The sequence below is a fragment of the Lutra lutra genome, chromosome 3 (assembly GCF_902655055.1).
Source record: "Lutra lutra chromosome 3, mLutLut1.2, whole genome shotgun sequence".
In the NCBI taxonomy this organism is placed as follows: domain Eukaryota; kingdom Metazoa; phylum Chordata; class Mammalia; order Carnivora; family Mustelidae; genus Lutra; species Lutra lutra.
The window spans coordinates 170,210,283-170,228,590 of NC_062280.1; the positions used below are offsets into that span (position 1 = coordinate 170,210,283).

Below are 18,308 nucleotides of genomic sequence, written 5' to 3' on the forward strand. Positions count from 1 at the left end.
AAGGCAGAGAGAGGTTGCTGCCTCCTTGCGAGAGACAGCCCCGGCCGGTTAGTTTGATTCTTGATGCTTGGCGCGAAATAAAGCTTGCTTGACCCCGCTTTGTATCAGTCTCGTTCCTTTGACCATGGACCCAATAGTATTAGAGGATTTTTTTCCTCCATCGGTGCCCACGGTTCTTGGTCACGCCACTTCAAAGAATGAAGAGGTAGATCAGACAGTGTTGTAGGCAGCAGAGCAAGGGTCAAAGTGACAGTACAAAGCTCCCAAGGAGGGAGGGCACCCAAAGAGATTGCTACCAGTTTCTAAGTCTGAGTTTTAAGGGACTTATTGGCAGACGGTTTCAATCTGATTAACCTTCCCTCTGCCTGTCACCCAATCAGATTTTGTCACCTATCTATTGTATGGGAAAGGGTGGAGGGCTCCTTCAGGGATGGTGTAAAATCCTTTTTTTTTTTTTTAAGATTTTATTTATTTATTTAAGAGAGAGTATGAGAAGGGGGAGGGTCAGAGGGAGAAGCAGACTCCCTGCCAAGCAGGGAGCCTGATGCGGGACTCCATGCGGGACCTGATGCCAGGACTCCAGGATCATGACCTGAGCCGAAGGCAGTCGCTTAACCAAATGAGCCACCCAGGCGCCCTGTAAAATCCTTTTTGAAAGTGGTCTCTTCCTTTGGTGGGCGGGGGGGAGCCTTGTCCCCGCTTGCCTGCCTTCCAATTATCCTTCAACAGCACTCTAGTTAAATCAGTAATGCAAATGAACAGCAAATAAATGTTTAATATAGGTATGTCCAGTATAGTATCTGGCCATACTAACCCTAGAAAATTATTTGTTGCCTATCTGAAATTCAGATTTAACCGGGAGCTGTGTATTTCATCTGGCAGCCCTAGATACACCAGAAAAAACCACCCACCAGTATAGAGAGTCAACAAGAATGCCTGCCTATCTCCATGTGGGCTCAGAGTAGGGGCAGGAAAGTACCTCCCCACAAGAATGAACAATCATACGTCTGCCCTTCCATGGTCTTATGATTTGACTTTATACTACCTGCATGATCCCCATCTACCAAGGCAGAAATTAGTATGAGAACTGCTCCCTGCCCTCCCCACCCCAAGATCATGAAATGCTGGGACTCCCAGCAGAAGGAAGTAAAACCGGCACTGAGTAAGGAAGGGCTGTGCCCTCAACTCAGGCTCCTATGGAGATCCACAGACAAAACTCTGATGGGGAGAACAAAGGCAGAGGCAATGTAGAAAAAATTAAATGTCCTTATAACCTGCAGCCCGTTGACAAATACTTGAGGCAGGCAGAGTATAACATTCCTCCCGGGAACCCAAACTGTCTTACTGCTAGTGCTTCCTTAGAGGGAAAACAACCTTAGTTGACAATAGCTAGGCCTCCAGGGTCCCAGGAGTCTTCTTTAGCATATCAAAGTCCTTTTTGGAAACTTCCCAGTGTCTTTACCTCCCCCAGCTCCTAAGTATATAATCAGCCATTCCTCACAACCCCAGGGAGTTCTTTCTGCCCTTGGGTCCTGTTCCAGGGTTTTAATCACCTTTTTGGACCAAAGACATCTCAAGAATTCTTTCTTGCCCAATGGCTCCAAACCCCACCACTACTTCAAACCACATCAACTTCACTAAAGATGCGTTCACAAGCCAAAATTAAAAACATAGGGGGGTTGCTTGTGTACAGCAAGAAGGCTGGCCTTTTCACTTACCAGTTAAAAAAGTCAAAGGAGGGGCGCATGGGTGGCTTAGTAGGTTAAGCATCTTCCTTCCACTCAGGGTCCTGGGATGAGTCCTGCATCAGGCTCTCTGCTTCTCCTTCGGGGAACCTGCTTCTCCCTCACCCTCCGTCTGCTGCTCCCCCTGCTTGTGCTCTGTCAAATAATAAATAAATAAAATCTTAAAAAAAAATTAAAAGTCAAAGTGCACAAAGCCTTTGAAATACATTCAGGACCATTCAAAGCTGATTACTTCACCATGTTCCTTTACATGGGGCAAATCACAGTATCTGGTTTCCAGAAGTAAGACTGTGATTCTCCTCAGGCCCACTATCTCCCACAAATCCATCAACATGGCCAAGAGAAAAAACAAAAACAAACAAACAAAAAAAAACAATTCTAGGGGCATCTGGGTGGCTCAGTAGGTTAAGTGTCTGTCCTAGGCTCAGGTCATGATCCTGGGGTCCTGCATGGGGCTCCCTCCTCAGTGGGAAGCCTGCTTAAAAGAAAAAAAAAAAAAAAAGCCAATTCTAGTGACAGGAAGGCTCAGCATTCATTAATGCATTAAGAATAGATCTTAAGGCACTTCAGTGCTTTTAGTCCCCTTTTCTCACTAAGAAGTGTTCGTTAACTAAAACTAGAAAAAAGCCCGGAGCCTGCCGCTTACAGAGCCTAAACTCAGGGACTGCACTTCCCTGAATTTCCCAGAGACTAATCAACATCACAGTGTGCCTGGGACTTTCCCAGGCTTTGGCAATGAACCGCCTCAGTCCCAGGCACATCAAGACAATTGGTCACCGAAAGTATTCTCCATCTTTTTTTTTTTTTTTTTTTTTTTTGACAGAGATCACTGTAGGCAGAGAGGCAGGCAGAGAGAGAGGGGGAAACAGTCTCCCCACTGAGCAGAAAGCCTGACGTGGGGCTCGATCCCAGGACCCTGAGATCATGACCTAAGCTGAAGGCAGAGGCTTTAACCCACTGAGCCACCCAGGCGTCCCAGTATTCTTCATCTTAATAAAAGGCAAGGTAAGTAAATATGTGAATGTTTTCCTCTGTATCCTCCTACCAGCAACATTCAGGCAAAATAAGCTAGTAAGTATTTCAAAAGGTTCTCGCAGACAGTGTCCATACTGACAGCATGGAGAAGTAAAGAAGCATACAGACTCTTGGCTCCTTGAGCTTTGGTCTCCTCATATGCAAAATACCAGCAGCCATGGGACCAGGATGGACAATGAAATTGTGTTGAACGTAGATAAAGCTCTTAGCTCAGTTCCTGGCACATCATACACACTCAAGAAAGATGGCTATTTGGATTATTAAGTTTTGGGCTTTTGTATCATTAAGATTTTATATTTCAGAAACATTTACTAAATTATTCCATTTTGCACATTTTGGGCTCGAAGTAGCAGTTTTGTTGGTATTGCTTGATTATTCTCGTGCAGCTCATCAGAATTTACTGACATGTGCAAATTATTTTCTCTTACTGTGTTTGGATGCTCATCTGGTCGTTCATCTTTGACTTTCGATATCCAAAACTCTTCATTGAAACTAGGAAACATAACAAGAATCTCGATAATCTTTTTCTTCCCACTTTTTAGAAAGCAAAGCTGACATACTTTATCTTGTCTATCTTTATTTTTTTCCAAAATGCAAGAATAACTGTGAAAATAGTACTTTTTTTCTATCTCCTACCATCAGTGACCCAGAACTAACAGTCTGTATTTCTAACTGACTGATTTTCAAAGTATTCAAACTCTAAGTAACCTTTAAACTGAGTGTGTATGTTATGCCAGCCATTTTTTTACTGAAAGAGAAGGAGCTAAAAAAGCTCATTTTTCCCTCTGGCATTAGGCTGCTTTGAGCATATGAGTATTAATAATCTTTTAAATTGCTATCAATTTGAAGACATTACCTTCTCTCTGTTAGAAGGACACAGTGCTGAGTCATCTGGAGTGAGTTGTAATAGATTTGCCCTAAGTCACCCATAAATTCTTATTTGGTCTCCTTTGTGGCCAGAATATAGTATAATGTCCTTTGGATATTGATATCCAATAAGGTTTATCTTGTTTGACATTAAAAGTCCTAAATGGAATCAAAATACACGATCTAAACCAATACTTATTATGATTAAAGATGCACCCAAATCACATTCTGAGAAACTTACTGAACAGATTCTGATTTGATAGGTCCAGGCTGGGCCTAGAATTCTGCATTTCCAGCAACCGGCGGACGCTGGTGTCTAGACCACACTGCAGCAGCACTGGTGTAAGCCTATGGTTCCCAGAACATGGTTATGGCACCAGAAGCAGGGACACCACCTGGGAACTTGTCAGAAATGCTCATTTTTGGACCTCCTCCCAGACTTTGTAAAAGAAACTCTAGGGACAAGCCCTCCAGGTGACTCTGATAGACATAGTTCGAGAACCACTCTTCTAAACAAGTAAATCTGCTTGCCTAGATGAACTAAGTGTTGGGTTATTTCCCATGATGAAGAGACCCAAGGCTGTCTTGGGGCTCAGACAACCATGCCAGACAGGCTAATGCTCAGTTATGGAAATGAGCATTTAACAGATCCATCCACACTAGTGAGTCCGCTTTGGGGTAACAGATGCTGCCAGGTGCCAGCTGAAACTTTGTCAAGCAGGTATGTCTTCTGCATCCAATGTGCAGGCAGCACTGATGCCCCCACCTAGCGTCAGGGAAGGGTGACATGAGGTAACACAGCAGCGCTCAGTTGCCCAATGGAGGAAACGGGCAAGTGCTTACAGCATCTGCTAAGCAGGGACACCAAAAATGTAAGACTAAATTTTTTAAAGAATTTGACATTTCCTCCCAAAAAAGCATCAAAGTATAGATACCTGGGGGGAACATATCATTCAACTTCTATACACTCCTTTTACCATTTAGCATGGCTGAGTCTGGAGCCAGACTGCCCATCTCTAAGTTCTGGCTCTCCCACGTCATGGGGTAACCTCAGGCAAGTCACTCAGCTCTCACCACCACAGCTTCCTCACCTGCATCTCACGTTTTGTGAGAATTAAACAGTACATTAATATATATAAAGCTCTTAAAATAGTGCCTAATATTCAGTGTCTCATAAATATTAATTTTTATTACAAGTAGGCATAAAGGGCAGAAGGACCCTACATTTTTTTTTCCAGTGCTAAGGGTCATTAAAGAAATAATTTGTTGCCCAGTGGAGCCTGACACAAGCTTAGGAGAAATCAGACAAAAGTCAGAACTGCATGGAGAGAAGAGACAGCATCTGGAGAGATCTGTGGGTCCCAGGGAAAGGCTGAGAAAGAGCAGGCTAGAGCTAGAGCAACTGTAGGGCTTTTCACAAAGCCAGGCACATATCTGGAGAGGCAGCAAGCCTTAAATCCCAGAGTGGAAGCCAGGAGACCAGTAAGGGCTGACTCCACAGGAGAACAGTAACATCATCAGTAAATCTCAGGATCTTAGGCTCTCACCTTGGCTACAAATGGAATCATCTGGGGAGGATTAAAAAAATACTGATGTCTGCATGTCACCCCTCGAGAGTCTGTTTCTGTGGTCTGGGGCCTGATCTGAGGAACAGATTTCTAAAATCTCCCCTACTTGAGTTTTTTAGGTAGCAAGGGTCAAGCATCTTACACTCAGGTCAGCACTGATCTTAGAAGTTGTGAGGGGCTTAACTGTACATAGACAATCAATGAAATGGCTAGAAAAACAGTCTCTGCTGATTATCCCCACCTTGTCTCCTCTTTATGTTATGCTCTGAACTTAGCTCGCTCTTTTCTGGCTCCTGGTTGTTCATAGAGTACCTTTTTGCTCTTCAGAAAAATGCTCCCCTTCTTCCAGACACCTTGTCAAGGACTGAGACATTATCGTACAAGCAAGCTAATGATGTAGCCTACCACAGTTTCATGGATGGTGGCTGAAGACATGAGACAACTGGGCCAGAGACAAAGAACTTTATTACTCACAGAAAGAGTATCAGTTTTTCTTGCAGGAAGAAAATCCCCCTTTCCCACAACAACAGAAAGAGGAGACATCTGCACATGCAGTGAACTTTATTATGAGAGAGGAACCCTGAATTCAGGAACCTAAGTCTTTTATAGTGGGCAGTAAGCCTGCCTGCCCTTTCCTCCAAAGAAATAATACTTCTACTTTCCAAGGCTGTTTACCACGCACATTCTTCAAAAGATAATCTGGAATAAAGAGTCAATGCGTCTGCTGGCAAAATGTGGAGATATGTGTGAGACCCATGCAGAATGGTCTTCCAGCATACTTTACTTTCCTCATCTGAAAAATTGTTATAATGATCTCATTGGAATGAAAAACTTCATGTCTTCTGCTACGCCATTAACATGGTAGTTCTACAAAGCTACAATGTCTGCGATGTACGTGGAGCCCTCCCACATATGAGCAGTTCACAACCTATGCGAGTGTACTGTGTGGCATTTCATATTTTTAGCTTACTCACCTACTCTATCCTTGTTGGGCTGTATTCAACCTTGCTTTTGGACTTATTTTATTTTTTAATCATGTCATTCCTAATCATTTTCTTTCTTCCACCCCAACTTTCCACTATTTATTTACCTTAAAATTTTAATACTTTGAAACATGATCAGTCCTATTCATTCTTGGGCCTATTCCTTGTTATTCATGCACTGGAGCAACATGAGGGACCCCCAGGGCAGGGGCACACAGAATAGCTCTCCAAATTAAACTAGCAAAATCTACACAAGACAACTGGGTTCTGTACAAATGACCCATACTAAAGAAGAGATGAAACAACAGACTTCTAAGAGCAACGATAAGGTCTCAGGACCATGAAGATACTTCAGGAAGACCTGATATGCCACAAGTAAGCAGACACCTTCCCAGTTACAAGAAGTCAAGTGTAATTTCTGAGAACTACACTGAAAACATGACCAAACAAGAATGTGCTGTCATGTATAGGAGTGTTGCAACAAGAAGAGGAAGATGATCAGTCTGGATTCTTAAAGGGGAAAAAAGAAAAAGAAGTAAACAGAGACCATCTAGCGTAACCTGAAAGGACTACATCTGGTGAAGACCAACAGAGAAGTAGCCACTGTGTGGGGGCAGGGACGTGTGAATGTCTAGCAAAGCCCTGCTGGGTTGGCCAGGTGGTCTCTTTAAACTCCTGTCATGACTCCATGACACCAACTAGTCCCAAGGTCAGATTTCATCCCTCCCCAGGATGAGCTCCTGAGCTGAAACTGGTCCCAGCCTTCCAAAAGTCCATGCATGCAGAGCAGCTCCAGAGCCTTTCAGGAAAACCTCTTGCCATCCATCTTAGGACATGTAGGTAGAATGTTCCTCTGGGGGCTGAAATGCAATTTCTCAACTGTCCAAAAACTAGAATACGGGAGGGACTTGGAGCTACCATACCCACATAGGGTACACAGTCATGCCTCCCCTCACACATTCATTCACACAGAACCCAGAATGGGGCAGAGACTATTAAAGGTACTGGAGATACAAAGACAAATGATATGGAAGCTGCTGGTCCTGAGGGCATTTTGTATTAGGGTTCTCCAGAGAAACAAAACCAATAGAATGTGTGTGTGTGTGTGTGTGTGTGTGTGTGTGTGTGTGTGTGTGTGTATTTGACTAGAATTCATGTAAGTAAGATAGAGATTTCAGAGAATCAGTTCATGTGATCACAAAGTCTGGCTAGTATGAAATCTGCAGGGGAGGCTGGCAGGCTGAAGACCCAGGGAAGAGTGGACACAGGGGACTTCAGTCTGAACCGTGGTCTGGAGGCAGAATTCCTTCCCTCTTGGGGGATCTCAGTATTTTCTCCGAAGGCCTTCTATTGATTGGATGAGGCCCATTATAGAAAATAATCTGCTTTACTCAAAGTCTATTGATTTAAATGCTAAAATACCTTCAAAGCAATATCTAGACTGGTATTTGACCCAACACACAGATACCATAGCATAGCCAAGTTGACACATTAAAAAAAATATATATATATGGGCAAAACTTGTTAAAGCTCATCAGACTTACTAAACCCATCATACCTTTATTTATTTTTATTTTTTTTTAAAGATTTTAATTATTTGACAGAGAGGAGGGGGAGAGAGAGAGAGCACAAGCACGGGGAGGAGCAGGCAGAGGGAGAGGGAGATGCAGGCTCCATCCCAGGACCCTGGGATCATGACCCCAGAGGAAAGGCACATACTCAACTGACTGAGCCACCCAGGCACCCCTCATTATTCTGTTATAAAGCTTTTCCGCAATGAGATGCTTAAAGTTATCATAGCCTATTTTTCATTTCTTGTAAAAGTGGTCTTAGGAATTGCTCAGATGTTAAATAACCTGTTTGGGGGACCACTATGAGTATAAACCAACTGTCTAAGACTAGACAGCCCAAGGGAAACAGTAATTACCCAGAGAAGCAGAGTGAGATCCACAGTAGCCAAGACACAGTGATTAATCAGAAGCAAAGGAGCTGTGGGGCAATTGCCCTGGGCAGGGGACCAGGAAGCAGAGATCTGAATCTGTAAAAATGCAGGGCAGGACCAAATAAGGCTCGAGCTGGGGAAAAGTGTGATTAACTCCCAATGTCCTTCTAGATTCTTCATCTCAAGCTACCAGGAACTCAGGCTGGCACACTTGTCCCCAGACAATGGTGACCAAGAGGGTGACATGGAAGGGAGAAATGAGTGTGCCTTAAACACTACCCATGCCCTATTTTACTCCATAAGGTAAAATTGTTCCTTATATTCTTAGAATTGATTGTTTCTAATTTTCAATCTTCTAGCAAATCTGTGCACTTTTTTTTTTCACTAGATTCTCCCATACATCCATGCCGATTTCCTTAGCATAAACTTTTCGAAGTGGGAGTACTGGATAAAGAAGTGCATATTGTTCTGTGTTTGATGCAGGGCATCTAAGCCCAAGAAGCAATCCTAGCTTCGCTGTCAGTGCACTTCCCCAAGGTCTGTGAGAAATCATTTGACCACCTCTCCGTTCCTTCCTCGTTTCTCTCCTCATCCCCTGGTGGGTTAGACAACTCATCACCAGGAAGCTGAAGTGAGCGTACGTACATGGGAGGTGTTGAAATAGTGGAAACTCTAGCGTCACAACACAGACAAAGGGAATGGGCTGGAGTGAAAGGTATAAAGGGAGTCACCTAGCTAACCCAGTCCTCCTCTGGTTCGTGCCTGAGAGAGCCTCTGCTTTCGACATGATGCTCAAGGTATTGTCACATTTTACATGGCTTATTTAAATTGGTGTTCTAGCCTACCTCTCCTTTTCTCAATGTCCTTATAGCTTCTTGCTTCTTCATCAAAAATGACATTTTGGCATTTCTCACAGCCTCTGGGCTATCTAATTACCTGCAACTTTTTTTTCATTGGTGCTTTCCCAGTAAGAGATGTGATTCTGTTGCATAGAATTAGGAAGAAAATGAGCATTACAAGTTCACTGAATTTTATCTCTCGGTTTTGTCTGTGTCCATCCCAGAATGGCCAGATTGCCTCCTGATGATCTGTTTACTGTCCTTAGTTCCCTGGAGAAGATGATCTTTTTGTGACAGGAATCCTAACATCTTGGTTTGGTATTCTAGAAAGCTTAGCACAGTGCCAGACACGTGGCAAGGCCTTGTAAAATATTTATCAAATGGCTGCATGTTTTGCCTTAATTTATACACTGATCACAGTATTTTACTAAAAAGAGTTGTAAATGCCATGAGAAAAATCAGGAAGACCAAAAAACATTTTAGAAATAGACAGGCTCAATCCTGCAGACAGCTGAGCAGTTGCATGTTTACGGTCTCACGTGCCCTTCTTGGGAGAATTTCTGTGGGACTCTGGTGCTATGCGGGACTTGTCAGGAGATCCCCAGGGGGCCCTACCTTTGTAGGTCACTAGCGCCCTGGGATCATGCAAACAGATGCCACAGTCCCCTTCCAGGCTTCACGTTGTTGGGCTGATGACACACACTCCCCATAAGCCTCTCCCAAGCCAGAGCAAACCCCAGAGAGATGAATGACTAATCACTAAATGCCCTCAACTGTGGGAGCTGTGGGGATGGAAAGAGAGCTTGAAAAGAGGTCATTTTGCTTAGAACAAGGGATCCAACCAGTTCTCAAAACTTTAAGTTTTACTTGGTGGATCATGAAACCAATGCTTTTTCTTCCTTCCCTGCCTCTGTCCCTAAATATGTTTACCCACATTCCTAGCAGCAGGACAATCAAAGTTATTGTTATTCTCCATCCTAATGAGAAACATCTACGCCAACACCCTCTCTCTCCCATCCACCTTCTCTCCTGCTCTCTCCCACCGCAGGCTCCCTTCACCTTTCTATCAGAGCTTCAGAGACATACCATGTAGCCCATCCTTTTGAAAATGGCACTGGTTCTGAGACTTGGTCATCTGAAGACTGAAAATAGGGGACTAGCTGGTGTCCAGGTTGAGGACTTTCAGCTGGGCACTGGTTCCATCTCTGTACCTCTGCCCACACACTGATCACTCAGGGTACCCCAGACGCCCCAGATCCTCTGATTCAAAAACCCCTCGCCCTATATCGCTAATGCTTTAAAATGGGTATCTGATGCTCGGAGAGGCAAAGGAAGTTGTACAATGATGCAATAATCAGAGCAGAAAAGGCAAACAAGCTGACATTTACTAAGTGGTGCTAAGTGCTAGGCATGTCGTGAGATACAATTGAAGAGTGGGTGTTTTTAGCTACACATAATAGATGTTCTCTTGGGAAGACGTGTAGAAAACAAAATAATTGCCTACACATTGAAGAACTTGATATTTAAAGGAACTGTAAAACAGTCTGCTGCAAATACTACTGCAGGTTTTTATGATCTGGTTTGTGGGCGACAGCGGAATGGTCTTCTCCGCTAGGATGGGCATGGGCATTTCACATTCAGCAAGTTCACAGCAAGACCATCATCGCTGTCTGGACAGCAGCCCCTCTTCCTGCGCTCCCTCTCTTGGCAGAGGGCACCGCCATATCCCCGCCCAGACCCTGGGCTATTGCAGAAGTCTTTTGCCTGCCCTTGTCTACCCTCTCAATCCATCTGCTACACAAGGGCCTCCGAAGATCTGCAGAACAGTCTGATCATATTGACCTTTTTATTTTATTTTATTTTATTTTTTAACAAGGAGCCTGATGTGGGACTCGATCCCAGCACGCTGGGATCATGACCTGAGCCGATGGCAGCGGCTTAACCAACTGAGCCACCCAGGCGTCCCAATATTGACCTTTTTAAAGCTAGCACTATGGTTCCCCTTTAAGTCACAGTCTCCAGCCTGGTGGAACTTCTGCCACTCGGTCCTAGCCAGCAAAGCCCTCTCACCTCTGCCCGCTGTGTACAGCTCTGCATCTCTCGCACCTAAATCACTGCTTCTCTCGCACCTCCAAGCCCCAGTCTGTGCTGCCACCTCTGCCTTTAACATCCATCCTTGTCCCGGGCACCTTCACCTGCTGACTCCCCTAAGTCTTCATAACCAGTCCAGGTATCGACACCTCCAGGTGATCTCTACCAACAAGAATAAACAGGAAGTGGTTCTCAAGTGTATTTTAAATTTTCTAGTGGCCATATTTTAAAAAGTAAGAAGAAGCTGATAAAATGAATTATAATAGTATATTTCACTTACCAATACATCCTAAATACTGTCATCTTCGCATGTAATCAATATTTTACAATTATTATTGAGATCCTCTATAGACTTTTTTTTCCTACTAAGTCTTCAAAATTCAATGTTTATTTTACTCTTATGACACATTCTAGTTTGGACTAGCCACATTTCCAAATGCTCAATAGCCAATGTGGAGAGTAGCTACCACGTTGGCCACAATAGCACTAGAACATTTAGGAATCACCTAAAGATCTTAATGAAAACACAGAATCCTGTCCTATGCTTCCAAAGCTTCTAGTTCATTTGGGGGTTGGGGGTAGTCTCATTCTGGAGATTCGGAGTAGGGACTAGAAATGTTCATTTTCTACAAGAACCCTGTGTGTTTCAATGTTTGTTTTCCTCTTTAGGAAACATGGTTTAATAATTACATGCAGCAGTCTGGAGTTAGACCCATAGGAATTTGTGTCCAAACTCCTCCATTTAAGAGTTGTGTAACTCAGTGACATCAAGTCTGGGTCTCCTCACCTGCAAAGCAAGATGACACTCATAACACCTACCCAGAAACTTGTGGCATTCGGTGGATACTATATTTACAAGAGTCAGCGTGACACCTGGCATGTATCTAATAATGGCAGCTCCTAGATGACCCACCAGCCCCAGCATGCCCACCTTACGGGCAAGATATCCCCCTATCGTCTCCTCACTCTGTGCTTTGCTCTGCCATAGCCCATGCACTCTGTGGCCAACATCTACATGTTGGTCTGTGTCCTCGAGGACAGAAACTGGATATTGCATATTTCCACATCCCTTTGCCTCACACATAGCAGGGGCTCCATGCTTATCATTTCTCAGGAACTGAACTTAAGTTGATTAACTAGGTTTCCCCTAGTGGAGCAAAACTCTTCATATAAAAGTACCTCAAGCTCTTGTATAGCAAGGAATAAGCAAATAACGATTGAGTATAGCACTGTTCTAACACTCTTTTTTAAAAGTCTGTCACAGAAAGCTTTGCCAGAGTGATCCATGGCTTGGCCGTGGGGCACCTGACTGATCATGTTATTCAAAGAAGCAAGAGAATGATTCTGGATACCCTGGGCGTTGGCTTCCTGGGAACCAGTACAGAAGTGTTTCATAAAGCCAGCGAATATAGTAAGGTAAGAAGTTTGGGGGCGGCTGGGTGGCTCAGTGGGTTAAAGCCTCTGCCTTTGGCTCAGGTCATGATCCCAGGGTCATGGGATCGAGCCCCACATTGGGCTCTCTGCTTAGCGGGGATCCTGCTCCCCCCCCCCCAACCTCTGCCTGCCTCTCTGCCTACTTGTGATCTGTCAAATAAATAAATAAAATCTTAATAAAAAAAAAAAAAGCCTGCTCATGAGGTATACCCACCAATGTGCCCGGGGATATGTGTTTGTGGCCTATTATTCTACTCTGTTTTGGAGATAGTACTTGGTGTGTATAGGATTATTGTATATGATTTTACGCTCTATTTATCTGAGTTTTAATATTCACCTGTATTCTTCACTAAGTTCCTATCTAAAGACCAATCTTAGGAAGAGTGTCTTCCCCAATAGCAGCTACTATTTATTCAGGCAAAGGCTTTAAAAGTCTCTGGAGAAAAAGCTGGTTCAGCACTCTGAGCGGAGTGGGTGTGTATGTGGGAGACAGAACGAACACCCACTCTCCAAAGGATGTGCTTGGTACGGACAACTGGTCCACCTTCCCTCCTGTTTAACCTCAAGGCATAAATAAGAATAAATTCAGACTGCATCCCCGGGCACACCTGTGGATCTCAGTCTGGGATAGAGCAACAACATCTCCCCTCCTTTCTGTGGAGAAAGTTGTGTTCTTCTACAAGGAAGAGAGGAATCCAATGGTTAAGGCTACGATCCACAACGAAGTGTTCATATAAGGACTGTTAAAGTAATGCCTCCAAAGATGAGGAACGGCTCTTGAAGTGGCAACTTGGCATGCTGTGTTTCCACTCTGTATGGCTCACTGATATTCTTTCGTTCCAGATCTACAGTTCCAATGTGTCCAGCAGTGTTTGGGGTCGACCAGAGTTAAGGCTCCCGCCACCATATGCTGCTTTTGTGAACGGTGTGGCTGTAAGGAGGTTTACAAATCTTTTCAACTGTTAAGCAATAACAATTCAGAGCCAGGAAGTATCTCAGAAATCTTTCAGTTTCCATATTTCATGGATGAACCATTGAAGTTCAGAGAGATGAAGTGGTCTGTCCTCTTTTCTATGTACTTGCTTCACTTTTTGTGTTTGACAGTGAATTGATGCTTTTCAAACAAATTGTGAAGTATGGGAAATAAGATGGAGGATTTAGATAAAAACAGTGTAAGCTATCTAAATCTGGAATATATATAGCAAAAAATATAAAACCTGATATCCAGACTCAGTTCCTTGTGTTGTGACCAGTACCAGTTTCTCTTGAATAACCAGCTTTTCATCCATCCTCTCAGTCACCAGATAATTATTGAGAAAGAAACAATGACCACATGCAGTCGATATTTTCTGAAGCAAAAATCAGCACTTTTCATCTGACAATTTTTTCGCTTTGTGTATCAGTGGCAGTCTGTATCTATATACAAGATATAAGTTAGATATGAATGTGTTGGAATTTCTGAGATATTCTTATGGTTTGTGGGACAGTAACTCGGAATATTAAAAGTCAAACCCAAATAGCGCATCCAGGAGTAAATGTCCAGTGTCCAAACCAACCATATCCCATAGATATGGAATTCTATTTTTTAAAAGATCTTATTTATTTGTTTGAGTGAAAGAGAGAGAAAGAGCATGAGCCAGGGGGAGGGGCAGAGATAGAGGGAGAAGCAGACTCCCTGCTGAACAGAGTCTGACATGGGGATCCATCCCAGGACCCTGAGATCATGACCTGAGCCAAAGGCAGACGCTTAACTGACCGAGCCATCCAGGTACCCCAATATGGAATTTTATTATTTTTTTAAGATTTTATTTATTTATTTATTTATTTATTTGACAGAGAGAAACATAGTGAGAAAGGGAACACCAGCAGGGGGAGTGGGAGAAGCAGGCTTCTCCCTGCTGAGCCCGGAGTCTGATGTGGGCTCCATCCCACGACAATGGGATCAGGAACTGAGCTGAAAGCAGACTATTAACAACTGAGTCAACCAGGTGTCCCTGGAATTCTATTTTTAAGGAACTTCTGGTTATTACTATTTCATATAAGGGATAAGCAAATGGCTAGGATGAAGAGAAATAAAACCTTGGAGCAGCAAATAATGATTTTAAAATATAGCTTAATAGTTGGGGCACCTGGATGGCTTAGATTGGTTAAGCATCTGCCTTCAGCTCAGGTCATGATCTCTGGGTCTACAGATCAAGCCCTGAGATGGGCTCCCCGTTCAGTGGGGAGTCTACTTCTTTCCCCTCTGCCTCTCTCCCCTGCTCATGCTAAAAATAGTTAATCTGAGTTCAAGAGTTATTGCAACTTCCCCATAAGTTTGAAATTATTTCATAATAAAAAGGTACAAAAATTTATGACCTGATATGGAATAAATGGCATTAAACTTTTAGTGCAACTTGTTTGAAGGGTGGAGGAGGGAGAGAGGAACAACCATCTACTTTCACACCCTTATTTTTAAGGGGGATATAGCTCTTTCCGGGTGCTGTGGCAGAGAGCTCTCGCCACCTGGGTAAGATCCAAGCTAATTGGTAGGCTTTCTAGTTGTTCCCCAAAGTCCTGTCTGCTCTGAGCAGAGGACAGCATGTCCTGTGCCCAGCCATGTGATCAAGAATTACAGCCAGCTTATAGGTTTTATTTTCAGATAATCAGGTCTAAAAATCTCATATCAAATAAAGTTATTACTAAACTAAACTCTTACTGGTCATTGCATTCAGGGAAATACTTTCTTGGTTTTTGTGTGTCTGTTTACACAGATTCACTCAATGGATTTTGATGACACATGGCATCCCGCCACCCACCCTTCCGGAGCTGTCCTTCCTGTCCTCATGGCTTTAACAGAAGCTCTCCCTTCAAGTCAAAAGTTTTCTGGCCTTGATCTGCTGCTCGCTTTCAATGTTGGGATTGAAGTACAAGGCCAATTAATGCATTTCTCCAAGGAAGCCAGTGACATACCAAAGAGGTATGGAGAGAATCTGTCCCATCCAGAGGCAGACAAGTTCCCCCTTCACCTGTCAGTCATTATCTCTGTGGTGCCTTCTGACATAAAGGTTAGCTCAGTTGAAGATATTAACATTAACGCTGACTGCTAAGTCAATTTTCCCGTCACATATCGAACCATATATCCATAAACAAAGGTATGACTTCAGAAGTACTAATGAAAAGTCTCCTTTGGGTTTAGAGAGTCAAGCAACCATGAGCATAAAATTAATCGGAGCCTCGTGCTCAAGGATGATTCCTGTCATTCTGGTATCCACGGGTACTCTGAATCTTTCTAATCCCATCTCAAAGCAGAATCTACTTTGACATTTGCTAAGGTCCTTCAGACTAAGAACATTGAGAAGGTTGTGAAACTGTTCAATTCACTGATCAAAAATGGTCACATGTTGACTGTATCATATAGTTCAATCTTGTATTTCCTTTCCACTTGATCCCACCTGCTAGGAGAGGAGTAGGTTGGAATTCTCAGTGAATTTTCACAGTTTCCACCAGGCTCTCCATTTTTATGGCTACTTGCCATATATTTTATGGCATATTTTATTTGGCTACATGTGATTTCAGCAAACAACTTTTGCCTTTCTGGCAAAAATTATTAAAAATTTACTGCATCAGGCACTATTATAAGTATGTGGATTCATTCAAAACTCACAAAACCTTATGGGGTAGATATCATTATTAGCACCATTTTATGAGAGAGGAAACAGGCGCAGAAAAGTTGAGTGACTTTCCTAGGATCACACAGCTAGTAAGTGGCAGAGTGAAGATTTGAACCCAGGCAGCAGGCCTGCAGGATCTACACTCCCAACTACTATACTACTGCCTCCTGGTGACTGAGGTCTGTAATCTCCAGCTCTTTGCTCTTTTTTTTTTTTTTTTTCACTTTTCAGATTCCACCCCCCTTCAGTGGTAGGAACTTTGGGGAGCGCGGCTGCAGCGTCCAAGTTTTTACGGCTCAGCATGGCGAAGTGCCAAGAGGCCCTGGCTATTGCTGTCTCTCATGCCGGGGCACCCATGGCAAATGCTGCCACTCAGACCAAGCCTCTTCATATGGGCAATGCTGCCAGGCATGGCATGGAATCGGCTTTTCTAGCAATGCTGGGTCTCCAAGGAAACAAGCAGGTCTTGGATATGCAGACAGGCTTTGGGGCTTTCTATGCCAACTATTCCCCACAAGCTCTACCAGACCTAGATTCCCACACTTGGATGCTGGGCCAGCAGGACGTGGCATTCAAGCGGTTCCCTGCACATCTGGCCACGCACTGGGTGGCGGACGCAGCTGCGTCCGTCCGGAAGCACCTCGTAACAGACGGAGCCCTGCTTCCCACTGACCATGTTGAGAGAATTGTGCTCAGAATTCCAGATGTCCAGTATGTCAACAGGCCCTTCCCAGACTCGGAGCATGCAGCTCGTCATTCATTCCAGTATGTGGCCTGCACCACACTGCTCGATGGTGGCATCACCGTCCCCTCATTCCACAAATGCCAGATCGACAGGCCACAGGTGAGAGAGTTGCTCAGGAAGGTGGAACTGGAGCACCCTCGGGACAACCGGCCCAGCTTCGACACACTGTACTGTGAGATAAGTGTCACTCTCAGGGATGGAGCCACCTTTACAGAGTGCTCAGACACCTTCTACGGCCACTGGAGAAAACCACTGAGCCAGGAGGACCTGCAAGAGAAGTTCAGAGCCAATGCCTCCAGCATGCTGTCCTCTGACACCGTAGAAAGGCTTTTAGAGATCATCAAGAATCTAGAAGACCTAGAAGATTGTTCTGTGCTGACCACTCTGCTGAAAGGACCCTCTCCACCAGAGATGGTTTCGAAATCTATCTAGCATTTAACAATTCCAACATACAATCTCTCCTGAGGTTTATCAACATCTAAGTGACTCTATATTGGGGAGAATTTGGTGATTAGCTTATAAAGCCAGGGCTTACAGTCGGTCTGGCCCAGAATAAGGGAAGCAAGTTGGAGAGAGTCCAGAAACAGAATTGGATTTTTATGGAAGGAGTCTTGTCCTATAAATTTTGCCAGACAGTTCCAATTACCTAAAGCAAAATAATAAACATGCAAGAAACACAGAGAAATTGATTTTATAAGCATTCATAAGGCTGAAATTCAAGTCACCTCTAATTTGCTTATAAAGTTAATCTTTACAGAGGAGTTCTTTATGAACTTCACGAACCTCAAGGTGAAGGGGGAATTTGAACCTACATGTAAATTTGCTGACAGTGGAGAAGGCCTCTGGCCTACTGTGCCACCAACAGATTTCTTAGACCACGGGTTTTTACAAACCCTCCACAGTGGAGGGGGTGCTACCGGGTTTAAATATAAGGAGTTAGTGGACCCAAATCCTGCCCCTACAACTTACTAAATGTGACCCTAGGCATGTTGCTGGGTAACCCTCTGCCACAGTTTACTTATTGATAAAGCAGAAATAAAAAGCAGTGTAAAAAGTAAAAAGAGTTTGGCTCTGGAAGCCATGCTGTTAACCACTGCAATATATTGCCTTTTGTTTTAAAAATTTCTCAGGAAAAATACCATGGATGAAGAGTCTGAGATATAATACAGGATGACAGGAAAAAAAAAGTATATATGTGAGTAATTAAAAATATTGATTTTGTAAAATAATAAAAACGTTTTATGGGGTTAAAAATTGCAACTTTAGGGCGCCTGGGTGGCTCAGTTGGTTAAGTGACTGCCTTCAGCTCAGGTCATGATCCGGGAGCCCCAGGATCAAGGCCCACATTGGGCTCCCAGCTCCTCAGGGAGTCTGCTTCTCCCTCTGACCTTCTCCCCTCTCATGCT

General features: G+C 43.7%; 1 protein-coding gene across 1 annotated transcript; it reads left to right on the forward strand.

The window, feature by feature from the left end:
* The first annotated feature begins 8,799 nt into the window (after positions 1 to 8,799).
* On the forward strand, positions 8,800 to 18,165 carry ACOD1 (aconitate decarboxylase 1). The gene is made up of 5 exons (XM_047720162.1): positions 8,800 to 8,937; positions 12,325 to 12,486; positions 13,348 to 13,437; positions 15,258 to 15,463; positions 16,389 to 18,165. Exons 1-5 carry the CDS (start codon positions 8,839 to 8,841, stop codon positions 17,332 to 17,334), a joined length of 1,503 nt encoding a protein of 500 aa, XP_047576118.1. The 5' UTR covers positions 8,800 to 8,838; the 3' UTR covers positions 17,335 to 18,165.
* Positions 18,166 to 18,308: the final 143 nt, after the last annotated feature.